General features: G+C 34.6%; 1 protein-coding gene across 1 annotated transcript; it reads left to right on the forward strand.

The window, feature by feature from the left end:
- The first annotated feature begins 807 nt into the window (after nt 1–807).
- Nucleotides 808–17,086, forward strand: LOC133203095 (neuronal acetylcholine receptor subunit alpha-2-like). The gene is made up of 5 exons (XM_061338949.1): nt 808–915; nt 6,224–6,268; nt 6,384–6,493; nt 10,478–11,013; nt 16,304–17,086. Exons 1-5 carry the CDS (start codon nt 808–810, stop codon nt 16,915–16,917), a joined length of 1,413 nt encoding a protein of 470 aa, XP_061194933.1. The 3' UTR covers nt 16,918–17,086.

Below are 17,086 nucleotides of genomic sequence, written 5' to 3' on the forward strand. Positions count from 1 at the left end.
CAAAATCTTGACTTGCTTATGGATGTGAGTGAATCATGTTCCAGGGTTGTTTGCTTGGGTGTTTAGACAAGCTGACTATTTGTATGGTCTTATTCTTAATTGGGTACTCACTTCAATCATTTGGAGGAATAATGTCATATTTGAAAAAAATGGGAATGCAAACCTGTCCTTAAGAATAGGAGTATTTATTTTCATTTCTAAAACCGGAGGTAGCTTTTCAACCTTAGCAATCTAAGGTTGTTCAGCTGTCTCGCTTTAATATAATATGAGACTGTCAAAAACGAACAGATAACTTTGTAGAATATACTTCATTATGAATAGTGAAAGGTTCATGGGGTACACTATCCCCCCCCCCCCCCCTTTACAAGTGCATGTTTCAATCTCTAAGAAGTAATTAACGTATTTTTAGCAGTTTAAAATAAAGCTACATAGCCTATTTTCCTACAGTATTTACACTCCTAACTTGTTTTTTAAATGAATAACTTGTATATATGACCCAGTGAAACTTATTCTATTGAGTAAGACAACAAATACACGTAATTATGTTTAAATGTGATATACACATGTATGCACAAACATGATTTTAATGAAAGAGTGAAATGCAAAATATGATTATTTAGTGCTAATTTAATGGATATCAAATGCTGTCAGTTTTACCTTTTTTTAAAAAAAATTTAATTTCTTTTAGAACACCTTGCAAATTTTCCCGCCAGCATCACCGACAGTGCATTTTATAATGTCACATACGTGATGAACCCTAATATTGATGACGTCATTACTAGACCGATACCCGATGAGCAACGATTGATGAATCACATCTTGAAGGGATATGAAAGAGCTGTGCGACCCGTACAGAACGCCTCGTCAGCCGTCATCGTTAAGATGGGTTTGACCTTAACTCAGATATTTGATATGGCAAGTATTACAAAGACCTTTTAAAAATGACAGTAGCTACTGTACCAGTTGACTGCAGGCTCTGCTAAGTTGACTTTTACAGTAATTTGCTAACACAAGCACTTGTTTTGCATACAGGACACCCCACCATTTTTCTTTCCACAAGGTACCTAATTCAATTTCAGACACACACCCCTTCTAGCTCGTATTTCACTAGGCACATGTCGGCCGATTCGTACATCATCTAACCTCGGCTGTATCATTTAAACGACCATTGAACCGGGGCTACTTTACAGTCAACATGGCTGCGCCTTGAATTACAGGTGAAGGCTGTGCTGATTTCCATACGTAAACAAACATGTGATGATGTAAAAGATTCTACATGCATGTTCTTAGGTTTTTTTTGTTTGTTTGTTGTTTAACGTACCTCTCGAGAATTTTCCACTCATATGGAGACGCCACCACTTGCCGGTGGAGGGCTACAAATTTTGACCTATACTCGGCACTGAGGGCCATTGAGCAGTGAGGGATCTTTTTCGTGCCAGCACCTACAGCGACATGGAACCTCGGTTTATACGGTCTCATCCGAAGGACCGGTCTCATTGTTATTCTAAATGTTATCTTAATGCTCTTGAAGATTTTTGTCATATGTCATATGCTTGTTTATTATGCTTTTGGAAGCGTTACGGTTTCCCTTAGCGGTAAACCGGCAGCCGTATCACAATAGGCGGAGACGTATCACGTTACGTCATACAGCCAAGGTTTGATGAAGGCTTGTTATGTGTGCCGTTAACGCTGGTTATGTTTGTCGTTAATGCTGGTTATGTTTGCTGTAAATGCTGGACATGTTTGCCGTTAATGCTGGTTCTGGTCGATGGTAATGCTGGTTATGTTTGCCATTAATGCTGGTTATGTTTGCCGTTAATGCTGATTATGTTTGTCTTTTATGCTGGTTATGTTTGCCGTTAATGCTGATTCTGGTTGATGTTAATGCTGGTTATGTTTGCCGTTAATGCTGATTATGTTTGTCTTTTATGCTGGTTATGTTTGCCATTAATGCTGGTTATGTTTGCCATTAATGCTGGTTATGTTTGCGGTTAATGCTGGTTCTGGTTGATGGTAATGCTGGTCATGTTTGCTGTTCATGCTGGTTCTGGTTGATGGTTATGCTGGTTATGTTTGCCGTTAATGCTTGTACTGGTTGATGTTAATGCTGGTTATGACTGGTGTTACCCTAACAAACAAATACTTAAGTTAACAAGAATTACTATAGTGATAACTACTTTTATTTACCATACTGATAACCATGAAGACTTTGATTTACTAGAGTAATAACTGAAACTTTGATTTACTATAGTTACCTTTAGTAAACTCTAGTTAACTTAAGAGTATTATAAATAGTATTTTTTGCTAAAGTAATGTTGATAAACGCTGGTGTTAATGTTAGTAATGGTTGGTGTCAATGTTTGTTATGCTTGCTGTTAATATTTGCTTTTATTGCTGGTTATGGCGCGATTATTGCTGATCTTGGTTAATGTCAATACTAGAAATGTTTATTATCAATACAGGTTATAGTTACTGTCTATGCTGATTTCTTGCCTGTAATGCTGAATTTAGGTGTCAGTTTTTTGTTGCTGTTTATTATGGTGGATATGGTTGTTTCAATGTTACCAGTTTGTTGTTTTGATATTAATATTGGTTCGGTTGCTGTCTCTGCTGATTTTGTACTGTTAATAAGAGTTGCTGTCAATGCTGGTAGTGATATGCTTCAATGCTGACTGCTGTAAATGCTGTGTATGGTTGCTATTACTGAATTTTGCTTACTATTTATAACAGTTGTTGTAAATGCTGGTACCGGTTGTGTTTGTTGAACATGCTGATTGCTCGTTGTAAATGCTGGTAATGGATCCTTGAATGCTGACTGTAAACTGTTAATGCAGAATATTATACTTTCATGTAAATTAGTTGAATCTGATTCGTCGAGAACCATTTTTTAAAAAACACTATTACCCGCTGAATAATGAAGCCACGCCCTTCAGCATAACAACAATCAATATTGCTTGACGACGGGTGTTATTCCAAAAGAATATTGAGTGCGCAGAATTTATGCGCGCGGTTCACTGTAATACGTATTTGTATAAAACATTCAGTATAATGTAATAAATACTGCATATAATTGAGAATTGCGCCTCGGTTGACAAAGGTTTTCTTGGGTTGAAAATTTTCAATGTTACACTCAACTACATGCAGTATTTATATATTGTGTCATGTTTGGTATTAAGTTTTTGCAATAAACGTTTGTTTTGATTCCTGTCAATGATGGTTATGTTTATGTTTTCTGTTATTGCTGGTTTTGGTGCTGTCAATGCTTGTTTTGTTTGCTGTTGGTGCTCATATTTGTTGTTGTTAATGCTGATTATATATGCATCTGTAGTGTCAGTGATGTTAATTTTTCGTATGAACAATTCTAAAACGTGACAGGTAAGTGAGGCTACTGACATACATGTTGATGATACAAGAGTATCTACAATCTCGTTTAAAGTCAACATTTCGCAAAATGTATGGTCGATACAATGATCTTGTTTGCAAATACACGTCGATTGTTGGATGACGTCTTTCAAACAAATTGTTTGACCATTATTTTTATAAGTTTGAATTGAATACGGATTCCTCCGTTTACCCAACCATGACAAAGAGCACACAGCGGGTGTGAACTGTCTACAGGGAATATTTACCCCTCAATGGCACCTAATTCCCCCTCTGAGTTTTTCAGAGGTTCTTGTTTGTTCTGCTCAGAATTTGTTTTATTTCAGCGGACTATTGAGCAAGACTACTGTTCGTTATCTTCATTTCGTTTTGGCTATAGATGCCAACAATATTGCGTGCTGTGAATGCGGAATGCAGTTATCAATGTTTACTCGTAGTTTCGGTTACTGTTTATGCTGGCATTTTGTTGTGAATGCTGGCTATTGTTTCATTCCTTACTGTTTGCTATTGATGGTGGGTTTTCTTGTTTTGGTTGGCGTCAATGCTGATCACAGTTGTTGCAAATCCCGAATATTTGCAGTTTGCGCTGTTAATTGTTGCTGTTTTGCTGTTTGTTTGTTATTCATGCTGGGTTTTCATACTGTCAATGCTGGTTATGATTGCTGTCAATGTTGACTATGGTTTGTGCCAAAACTGATTGTTCGCTGGCATTGCTGACTTTTGCTGGCAAAACGGACTGTTTGCTGTCAACTTCGTTATGGTTGTTGTCAAAGGCGACTGCTTGGTGTTCAAAGTAACTTACTGTTTTCAAGACTGACTTTTTTCTCTTCATACTGGCTGCCTGTTGTTGTAAATTGTGAATGTTTGCAGTCGATGCTTTCTGTCAAGGGTTGCTGTCAATATCTATTCTTGTCAATTCTGGTTATGGTGCTGTCAATACTGATTGTTTGCTGGAAATGCTATTTACTGGCAAGCCTGACTGTTTGCTGGCAATGCTGATAATTTTGACTGTTGGCAATATTGACTTCTTGTTGGCAATACTAAGCTGGTTTTAATTTGTGTCATTACTAATTGCTTTTGTCAATAATGACTGTTTATTGTCAATACAGACTGTTTGTTGCTAATGTTGCCAATATTGTTTGCCCTCATTGATAGTTATGTTTCCTGTCAACATTGACTGTTTGCTGTCAATACTGGCTGTGTCAATATTGACTGCTTGTTGGCAATACTGACAGATTTTGGAAATACTGATTATTTGCCGTCATTACTGGTTATGCTTGCTGTCAGTATCGACTGTCTGTTGTCAATACTCATTGTTTCCTGGTTATGCTGACTGCTGTTAATACTGACCGAGCAATACTGATTAGTATATCCCCGCTCCGACGGAGAGGGGATATACTGTTTTACCCTCGAGTGTATGCCTATCTGTCCATGTGTCTGTCCGTAACAAATTTTCGTCGCAGTTTTCTCAGCAACTACTCATCGCAGATGCGTGAAATTTAAGCACTCTTTGTGTAGGCATGCCATATGATGGGATTCATTTTTTTTTTACATCTGATGTCAACGTCCTCTTTATTCGTGCACCTGTCTGTACCAAATTTTCCTTGCAGTTTTCTCAGCAAATACTCGTTGCTGATGTTTGAAGCAATGCTGACTGTTGTCAATACTGACTGTATGCTGTTAATACTGACTATTTGATGACAGATGTATATTACGGACTTCTTGTGCTGATTTTCTTACGCTGGTTTATTTAACAGAAATGTTCCCTTTACTGGCGTGCGGAAAAAAACTGACGTACAACTTATTTATAATAAAAAAAATGAAAGTGCAACAATAAGAGTATTAAATACGGACTGACCACCTCTGAAAATCATCCATACTTTTCTGTATAGTATGATCACATATTTACTGTACTCTTGTAGATGGTTGTCATCGATTCGAAGTTAATGCGATTTGATATTTCTCCTGTAATTGGCTCATTTCTGGGCTCTAATTGGTTCCCGCTCTCTTTGCTGATAAAAGTAATTCGTTTGAATGATATCTTGCCATTTTCTCACTATATGCCTCATGTTCATGGCTTTAAATATTCCTACCCGGATTTGATTGTAAATCGTATAATTTGTGTTTATAAATTTTGATTTTGTGAATATTCATTGTTGACAGTCACTGAAAATAATAAGAAAAGAAAATGGCGAATATATATGCTTTTGATTAGAACTCGGTGCGAAAGGTAAAGAAAATAAGCTTTGGGATACATGTAGGTAAAGTGAGTAATCAAAAGGTCCGGAAAATAGATTGTCTGTCGATTTCTGTTTATCGCTTCCTACCACGAACACATCGTTTACACAAACATCTTGCTATCCACGTCAGATGACATAAATTCTCTCTTTTATCGTCTACCATTTTTTCTTTATTAGCAGTCATAAATCCGGAACTCTATGAATTATTGTTATTCCTTCGATTTCCGTTCGGTACATCAGCTATTTTTACCTTGTTTCTTTGCTTAGTTGTGCTTCATCATCTCACAGAACAATGGACGTGTTTTAATGTGGTCATAAGAAGCACTGCAAAATGTGTACCACATAAAAAATTAAAAGGGTCCCAGATATCTTATATAACTGTATTTTATTACATCGTATCAATCTTTCATGCTATGACACTATTTATACAATCTATACTTTTTGTAATATTAAGTAATACAAATAAACTAAAGTAAATTTATAGTAAATTAAAATTTTACCATATTCATGTACATAGGAAATCAAGTTCGATTTAATCCTTAGTTCTTATTTGAATCTTTTAAAAATAGTCATGCAATTCCACTGTATTTGTCATTTTATAGGATGAGAAAAATCAAGTTCTCGTCACTAATGTCTGGCTTGATCAAGTAAGTCTTCACAAACCAAGAAAATTAATATTGATTTTAAAAAAACATTTAAAATGCTGAAATAAGAGATATGTGAACCGAAAAATCGGGCTTCTAATACGATTTTCTTTTGCAGGAATGGGACGACGAATTTTTAAAATGGGATCGAGAAAAGTTTGCTAATATTAGTAAAATTAGAATTCCTTGTCATAAGATTTGGCTTCCTGACATTGTTCTATATAACAAGTAAGTTCTGTCTGTTTTCTCTCCTTGTAGTAGAAAGGAATTCTCAACACATACCTGTATTTACATGTTTGGGTTGGGAGTTGGGGCTTTCGTTGAAATGCCACCCTTTCATTAGAAGGAAAAAGTATTTGCTGCATGTTTTTCTTCTGTGTAGAGGGTTGGCAAAACTTCTAAAGTTGTCACTGTAGTGATACATGTACTTCCCATTTTTAGTTCATCTGAGCTGAAAGCTCAAGTAAGCTTTAATTTCTAATCACAAGTTGTCCGGCGTCCGTCCCTCTGTCTGGACCAGAAAAGATGAAACCCTTATGAAAGCTTCCTAAATGAAAGCTTCCTGAGGTAATATAGATTCTAAATTTCTGAAAGCATGGCCCAAGGGAGGAAGTAGGGTGGGGCAACTATAGGGGATGGAAATTAAACATTGAAACATGATAAAATAGTTAAAAATCTTTTTCTTGAGAATACATATTCTGAATAATACAAATTATGGCCCTTGGGATAGGGTGGGGTCACAATATGAGATCAAAGATTTACATTGGAATATCTAGGGAAAATCTTTTGAAAATCTTCTCAAGAATAACATGGTCATGATTATTCATATTAATATGGAAGCATCCTCAGATTGAAGTTTGTTCAAATCATGGCTCCTGGGGGTAGGGTGGGCCCATGCACAATAAGAGATCTGTTCAAAGTTTAATATGGGAATATACGGGGAAAATCTATAAAAATCCTCTAAAAAAGCATGTAGATTCAATATTTTTTTCTTCAAATCATGACCCCCGTGGTACACTTAAGGGTGTCTGTACATCTTCAACAGAATTTTACTGTAATTAGCCCTACCATATAAACGAGGGAAAAAAAAAAGAAAAGACACAAATTTCAATGATTGCATGCAAAAAAGAGACCATTCTCTTCCTGATACTTAATGATAGTTTCTATAAAAAGTAAAGTGTCATTTTCATTCATTGCAATTATCTTTTGTTCGTTTCGTTGATTTTTTAAAGATCGAGAATCTTGAAAAAATGTTAAGTCGTACGTAAATTAGATCTCAAGAAAATTATCTCCCTTGTCTTGAACAACCAATGAATTGAAAATGTTCACATCATGCATTTTCTACCAATCACAGAAGAGAAGATGAGTCTGAAGACTGAAAATACTTCAACTCTGTATGCCGTCTTCCAAGGAAGACGATAAAAATAGAAACCCATATGGAGAAATGCTGTACACTTTATACATGAATTAATGATCACGTGATATTAATTTTTTTTGTGATTTTTCTAAAAATCCCCATGATTTAATTATCAATGTTCTTTTATGAAATAAAAACATATAAATTTGATCATACGTGTAATTTTATCATGTTATATTGACCATCAAGTGTGTAATATTTTCCAAGGTCAATAATTTTCCCCCTGTCGGGGGCTCAATTCACCTTGTCTAAAGTCTGGCCTGATGTGATTTTCAAGTTCAAAAGGAAACGTCTTATCATTTTTAAACTTTTTTTTTTTCAATTGAGAGTACAACTTACATGTATACACACCTTCACGCTCTGAAAGAAAGAACTCAAATATTTCTAAATTTACTTGACAAAAGCGTTCCCAGCTCTTTCATCACACTTTTCTCTATCAAAGTAATGAAGTTTCGCTTCAGATTTTCCCACTAAAAAGGAACGAACAACTTTCCGTCATTTTGTAAACAAGAGTGCATACCGATCCAGGGCACAATAAAAGACAGAATCGTACGAGGAGGAAATGATTCTGTCTTGGGGATATTCTTTATCTCCATATATAATGCATTGGACAGATATTTGTCATTAAATACAATATACCGCTATGCAAATTATCAAAATTTACACCATTTCTCCAAGGGGTTGGGCCCTTAGTACCCCCATTTAGTTGATCGGCCCTTGACTTGTGTATGTAATATTTTATGTTTTGTAGTGCAATTGAGCCCTTATTCATTAATTGTGTTATCTGAATTACATGTAGCACAAAACCACTATCACAGTAAATTAAGAGTAAGCTTAAATAAACATAAAATAAGCGCATCATTATGTATATCAGTGGATCAGTTCCAGACTTAATAAATCGACTAATACATAAACAAGCTTCGTCTCCATGTTACTATTCTCTTATTGAACACGTTTTTAGCGAAAGTATGATGACGTTTATAGAAAGCGATAAAATATTAGCTGAAACCAATTACATTGAATATGTTTCTTCGACGAGATATGAAACGTATTAGATTCAGTTCTTTTCTTGATAGCGTTAAAACGAAAACAATCATTCCTTCTAAAGGAAAATGATCGGGAAAAGCTTCAATGTACATGTATAATTATTCAGATGTATACTCCTTCTCAATTTGTTAACATAAGAAATGGCGCGGAATGTATATAATAGTCAATAACCTAGCTACTGATAAACGAATCAATTTCCCTCCAAAACAAATAAATACGAGTTTTCACTCGAAACACTTATCTAATGCACCAATTAGCATATCCTTCAAAAAAGGGGGTACTTCACTTTCAAATGTGCAAAAATTCTTTAAATTGCAACCCTGGAGAAAACGGTTAATGCACCATGTGTATTTTAAATTTTGTATCTCAAAGTATACAACAGAAAGCGATTTAGTACATTATTGCAGCCCGGAGGACCGGGCTGCTCTATACATATAAGTTTAAGTGTTGGTATATGGGGATTGAGGTGGGAGAAGTTATTCAGAATTAAAGGTTTTCTAAACATTAAAAAGATTGTTAATCAGAATGTTCTTTCCCTTTATAAATTACGAGATACACAATAATTTTACTTCCATAAAGTGAATCTGTAAAAATATATATGTTTTTCATATTTAATATATAAAGTTGCCTATCATTTACTATCGAAAAAAACGACAGGTCCCTTTTTTTTTAAAACATCGAATTTTACTTATCGCATAAAAACGTACTTTACACAGTTCGTGTTTTATAATCTTAAAGTGAAAGACATTTTTGAAAATAGGTGATGCATGTGCCTGGTTTCAAATTATATTTTATGCAGCCAACATTTACTTGAGGAATTGATAAAGTTTAAAAGGGTATCGTTTTTGTTCGATTTTCATCCGACTATAAGTTTTCAAAATAGTCTCTACTATCGTCTCCATCATTTAGACGCATGCCTTTTTCACACATATCGAAGCGGTTTGTTGATCAAGACTTCCATTGTTTACTTTATTTATTTCCCGGGCGACAATTGATGGTTACATCAATATTTTCTTGTATGTCACTATGATATAAGGGAAGCTGTCGAACCATAGCAAACAAATAAGTCCGTAACATAACGTGGTTGCATTTGCCGGATGCTTTCGATTGAATCAACTGTGATGTACCGCGGCCGATCACAACAAAAAAGGCAAAACACTAATACTTGTTTGCCATCTATACATAAAAGTACATACTTGTACATGAAATATATGGAGATAACGATTAGTATTCAAGCTCAAAGTCCATTTAAACAATACAAATTAGGAGCAGAGCAAACACGAACCTCTAAAACATCAGACGTGGGATCAGGTGCCATGGAGGAGTGAGCATCCCCTGGCGACCGATCACACTGAATTGTCTACGGATTTTCCCGTTATTTCCTGATCATGATAAAGAGCACAGGGCGGGTCCTTGTCATGATCGGGAAATAACGGAAAAACCAGTGGACAATTCAGTTTGTAAATAATGGCCTACCAATTAGTATGAAAAACGTCAGTCAGCATTTGACTTAATGATAGATTCTATTTGCTGAGGTCATTGTATCGACCATAGAACTTACAAAATGATGACTTTAAACGAGACTGTTGATATTCTTGTTTCCTCAACTTGTTTATCAATAACTTCCTCGTTTTAGAAAATGTTCATACGTAAACCATGCTCTATGTGTGTTCTTTAATCAACAAATATGAGTATCAAGCTATCACGTAATTTTTTATGCTTGCATTAATATTTATTGTTTCATTTAGTGCGGCTGAGTACACAGATGGAGTCATGTCTGCAAATGCAATGGTAGAAAACAATGGTAATGTTTTCTGGCCAGTACCCACCAAACTTCAAAGCTCTTGTAAAGTGGACGTGACTTACTTTCCTTTCGATGACCAGATCTGTAAAATGAAATTTGGATCATGGACATACGACGGCTTTCAAGTGGACATAACAAATAGGTCACAGGAAGTGGACCTTACTAACTACGTTGTGAACGGTGAATGGGTTCTCATCAATGTCAAAGTTCAAAGAAACGTTGTTCAATATACATGCTGCCCAGAACCATTTCCGGATGTGACGTTTTTTGTTCATATTCGACGTAGAACCCTTTATTATATGTATAACGTCATCTTTCCGTGTATAATGATGTCAGCTCTTACCCTGCTGGTCTTTTGCCTCCCACCGGATTCTGGGGAAAAGATAGCACTGGGGATCACCGTTCTACTCGCCTTTTCTGTCTTTATGCTTGCGGTGGCAGAAAATTTACCGGAAACTTCCGAGTTCGTTCCACTTATCAGTAAGTCATATAAGTTGCTTTTACATTAGATTAAATTTGTTTAAGTTATATGTCTCTGACATTTTTCTCCATTTTTTAGCTTCTTCGTAGTATCTTGTAGATATGCATATTATGTTCACAAAACATGGAAACGTTCTGAGACTTAAGGAATGTATAAAACAAGCATTCATAGTACAGTGTTTAATTACTATGCACATATTTTTTTCGAAATTATTGCAACTACTAAGAGGATACCCAATGTTCATTTTTCATTGATCCCCGAGTCATATACATGTATGCTACTGGGTATTCATTATCGGCTATTTAAGGAAGATCGTCAAAAAGCGCAATATTGTTCTGGAATCAGTCATCTGGCATCGTTTTTGTAAGTTGGGAGGTCAGTCAGAAAAATAATTGATAACTTACCTGAAAAGTTATGGACAAGGAAAAAAACACGAAAAAAGTTTTAAATATTCTATTTTGTGTGTTTGGGGATGGGGGTTGTCGAAAAGGAAAAAAAATTAAGATACATTACCATGGAAAAATTCGACTGGGCTGCAACAAAATGTTCCTCCCCTGATACATGTACATGTATTGTGTACCTGGGAATGTAGAAAACCATTCCTGATTATATGTACTTTGCAGTACATATATCAAAATGTGATGAAGTAAAAGATAAGAAAGAGGGAGAGAAAGGGACATTCTAAGTTTTAAGTTCTGATTGACAGAATTTGTCCATTTGTAGATATTTTTATGAGTTCTATGTTATGAATCATCTCGTCGTTATTGGGGTTTTTGTCCTTTGGCAAGGGCATTGATACGTCTATTTATGATTTTTTCCTGGACATTCTCGAGGAGGACCCGGATACCCTCTGGGAATTCCGGCTTATTTTGCAGCCCTATAAGTCAAATGATATCAATACAATATACTCGATCTTAATTCAGGAAGCATTAGTGAGGCCTGTTGGTCGTCAGAACTTTTTACACCATACATCATTTTCCTCTTCAAATTGATCATAAACAATATTTACTTAGTGCAATACCGATATACAAGTACACGATTACGTGATTGCATGAATCATAAAAACGCATATTTTTCTGTAAAAGATTATAAAACGTTGGTCCCAAATACTTTTGCTTGCACTTATATGATTATGCATGAACATTGTACAATGTACTTGACTGCTAGTTCTAAACGATAGTGATCTAGAAATCTTAAATTTCGGATGCACTGAAATAAACAAAAAGCTTTTACAATGTAACCTTTTATGAGAAAGACATTAAACCCCGTCTCTGTGAAAGTATTGACTACAACAAACGCATAGATGACCGGAATAACAATTTGTAAATTTATCACATAGCTAGCATGTCCCTTAATACAATAAGTCATGTTTAAAATGATAGAATCTGGACATCGTGTTGTTCAATTGTAATTCTCTTTGCCGTGGAAGGAATACAAATGATCAGGTTTATATTGCCAGCTTCACATTGGGAGAAATAAATAAGCCCTAAGGGACAATATAAGAGAAAGGGGATGCTGAAATGAATTACAAACAATCCCCACCCTTAATTAATGAATCTGAGAATCTTACTTTATAAATATTTGTTAAAACTTTGCTAAATTCTTCGTAGAAATTTTTCATACCCTCATTTTAAGCTCTACTGGTAAAAGACCAGACGAGCTTATGCGATGGTGAGATGGAAACTACATGTACATGTATCCATTGCTTAATATTTCATTTTTATGTCGATTAATCTTTTCTATTTTAACTGAAAGGAATTGCTGAAGCTCATTCACGGTCAAGTAAGATTTTTTGTGTCTGTGCAGTACATACGTGGTAACCAGACAGGCATTGCACTATCTACAAGATATGAAATAATGTTTAATATGTCTCTCACTATTCCTACTACAAGCAGCTCACCGCAGCTTTGTTTTCCTCCCAATTTTATTTCAAATACGACAGGACAATTATATGTGACAATGAAAATATCATTTATTCAATACAGTAAATGACGAAAAAAAAAGTTTTACCAAAAAAAGGGGGGGGGGGATCGGCAAATACCAAACAGTTTGAACATATAGATATATACATTTTACACCGCACTATCTTCAGAAAGCTCAGGTATAATCGTTATCTTGGTCCGTCCGTCACGCTATCTTCGATTCTTCCTCAGACTCCTTAATTATATATAATTTCAGTTACTGTAGCTAATTCATAATTTGGAATATATGATAGGTAGTGTTCTTTAAGATGCGCAATAAGGATTTAAAATTTTCATTTTCACCCTAGAGGCAATTTGGGAGTCGAAACACGACGTTTATTCTAAAACATCTTCCTCAAACTTCTTAATTTTATTGCCAATCTTTAATTTTAAATTGGTAATGGATTTATTCTATGAAATACTAACATAAGAAGGATATAGGTCACATGCTCATACGATTATTTTAATGATCAGTTTGATACATGTATATTAATGTAAATTATGAAATAACTATAATTGTAATATTCGCATCTTCTAAAGAAGGTTCGATTATATTGTTATTACCCGGACCAATCCATCAGTCGCATTAATATTTTCTTTTCGCCCTAGGGGTCAATTTGGGTCGAAGGACGACGTTTTTCTTCAAAATCTTCTTCCTCAAACTCCTCTTAAATTTTACGTAGTTGTCAATTCTTTATTAATATTTTTTGGTAATATCCTGTAAATATGCAATAGTTTCGTTTTCGCTTTCGGGCAAAATAGGGGTGGACCAAAAACGAACGACGCTTTTCTTTAAAAACGTTGTTCTAAGAATTCCTTTTTTAATAGCGATTCTCTGTAACCACTTAAACTTCTTTGCCACGCATGGTCACCGATTTTGATGAAACTTTGCCCATTATTACAACTTGACACCAGAAACATATATCAAATAAAATTTCGTTGCTATGTGTCTTGGTTGTCATGGTAACAGCCAGAAAATTTGAAAAAATTGAGATTTTCAGCTACTTCAAATCTTTATTAAGCCTTAATAAGGACTAAGAAAAACAAACAAATCATTCTCCCAAAAACATGACACCTTGTTGCCACTTATGCTATAAGGAAACTATTTAGAATTTATCTCTAAGTAAGTGGTAACCATGGGTACATTTGGAATACATTTTAGATGCTGAAAAATGCTGAAAAACGCTCAATATTCACAAATGATAGATGTTACATGATCAAACTCAATCAACAACCTAAGAAAAACAATGAAAAATATTTGACCTTATGTTATTAGGTATTGGCAATATTATTCTAAAAATAACTTTCATGGTTGCCATGGTAACACAGTGTCACCATGCAAAATCTGTTGCTATGATTGGGTTAATGCTACTGTCTTGAGGAAAAACAATAAGATTCATGACTGGCACATGTACATCCTTAGGACCTTGTAACACCGACAACATAAGAAAAATTGAGATTAATTGTTACTTTGCAGTGTAACCATGGAAACAATGTACTTGTTGTTTAAAGTGATATTTTTTTGCTGCTTTAGGAATTTACTTACCTTTTAATCGAGAAACTTTTTATTTGACTCATCTTGAATAGTACTTATCTGGCAGAACTAAAGTTGAATATCATATATTGATAAAGTTTGTTGAAAAATACAACACTGTTGCTATGGTTACCAAGAAGAGAAAATGTTCGATTTTGTTAATTTTATGTCAATATTAGAACCTTTATGCCAGTTTTTTGCATCCAGTTAGAGATTGGGTGGTAGTCAAAATTGAAAGTCGGGTTAGTTTTTCACATATATCAATCATTAAAGTTTTGGGAATCTACATACAAAGGGTATGTATTCAAGGAAACAGAGTATTTTTCAGATTTTTATGCATGTTTTTTCGCCTTATTTCCATAGCAACGCACTATCTAAAGAATTGAAATTAAATGTTTTGAAATGTGAAAATTAGGGTCACACCAACGCCTTTAAAAATCGATCATCAGTTATATAAAAATATGCTTTTAAAAAAGATAGGATAAGATTAAAACACTAAGAGAGTAAATTCAAAATCACTTCGTGGTATTAAAACCATGGCAACCATTGCCAACCTATAAGAAATATCATATTTCGTCCTTGATATATGTTACAAAGATCTCTTTTCTATTGTTTGCTTGCATTTCAACCTATAATTGTTTTTATTTTTAAGTGTATGACTTTATAAAATTAAATAAACAAAATTATTACTTTTGAATACTTTGTTTCCATAGTAACGTATGTTATAGTTGATTTACCAAACATGTTTATCATGCATTTAAGACACCAGGCCTTCAACTTTCAGAAACAGTCATTGCTACTTGTTTGCTTTGCTGCAAACGTCAACTGTGGGACTCTGAACATGTTGAAAAATGCAATTTTTCAAACTTTAGGACATGTTGCTATGGTAACCATGACACGTAGCAACCAATTTTTGCCTGATTTGAGTTTACGGTATCAAAGACTTTTATTATAGAGAGTTTGGAGAAATTCTGAGACTATGCGTGCCACAGCTTCTATATAAAAGTTCAAGTCATTACAGAGAATGGCTCTTAAAGTGTGATGTAGCCAATTTATATTTTGTAATATGACTGTTAATGCCCTGTAAATGTGCAATAGGGTTTTGGAGTTTTCTTTTCCGTCAAGGAGGCTAACTTGGTGCCGATATCAAAAATAAAATTTAAAATTTATTTTTCATATATAAGTTTCTAAAAATCCTTTTTAAAAAAAACACACAGAATTTTTGCTTCATTAAACTCTTTAGTTTCAGACTAGTAATTGAATTATTGCATTAAATACTAACATAATGTAAGAGGCTCATGGGTCACATGCTTACTCGAGCATTTTATGCTCAATTTGACGCATGTACAAATGTATATTGTATATTATGAAATATTCATTAGCTACCCAATGCAAAGGAGGCACACATTACGGCCTTGTGTCAGCATTTAGTTCAAAACTGAACATTCTTAGAAATGTACATTAACGGAATAATGCTCAGAAATTGTACGTGGCATCGCGAGGGTAAACTGCGTCGCTGTAATATGGGGACACTGACGCTCTATATAATCAAGCAATAGTTTACTCTGTATCCATGTGTTACAGTTCAATCTGTGACCAGATTTTATGTATGCAAAAGCAAGGGAAAATATTAAACGGTTCAGAATGCCTAATTTTATAAATAACGTATTTTTAAAAAATTAACTCAGGTTATGTAATAATATGTGATGAAAGATTGTTCGATGAATTTTGCTGGATATGGGAAGGGTATCCCCTTTACAATTAATCTCTAAACGTCGTTTCTTTCAATTTTAGGTATCTATCTCACTATCGTCATGTCTTTGACATCAGTTTCTGTAATAATGACAGTATTCGTGCTAAATCTCCATCACAGAGGACCAAATAGGCACCCAGTGCCGGTGTGGTTACGTAATTTTCTTCTTGGGCCACTTCATGATATTTTATGCATGGGGAAAAGTAATGGATTACCGACACTAAACCAGGAACAAAATCATCGAATTTTAAGAACAATGTCTTTAAGAGCAACATTAGAAAATATTGCTCAGGAACTTCAGAATGAAGCTCAATTAGAAAATGGCGGAATGGCGGACACAGTTATTACGGATGGGCAGGGAACAACGCTCCATAATGACATAAGGTGTGATGTCAGACTATTGCCAAATGAAACGCATCAAAGACCAAAAAGAGGAATCCAAGTCAAAAATTTGCATACAAAATCGCACGAAGAGATTGTTAAAAATTTACAGGTTATTTTGGACAAGCATGAAAAGGAAGATCAAGATTTTCAAATTATTCAGGAATGGAGAAAAGTAGCGCAGGTCGTGGATCGCATCTTATTTTGGATTTTTCTTTTCGGAACATTAAGTTCAACTATTATAGTTCTGGTTATTACCCCAGCAGCGAAATGAGTGTTCTCTGTTGTCTTCTTTTGTTACATCTATCAAACTTTAAAGTTGAACAAATACATCAAATTTTTGTATCATCTTCATTCTATTTTCCCATTTTTCACGTTTGTTTTATAAGTGAAAACATGTTTCAATATTTGTACATGTATATATGTAAATTTATCATTTACGA

This window comes from Saccostrea echinata, unplaced genomic scaffold, assembly GCF_033153115.1.
Source record: "Saccostrea echinata isolate AGI-Se365-2 ecotype Australia unplaced genomic scaffold, CSIRO_AGI_Sech_v1 ptg000002l, whole genome shotgun sequence".
Taxonomy (NCBI): domain Eukaryota; kingdom Metazoa; phylum Mollusca; class Bivalvia; order Ostreida; family Ostreidae; genus Saccostrea; species Saccostrea echinata.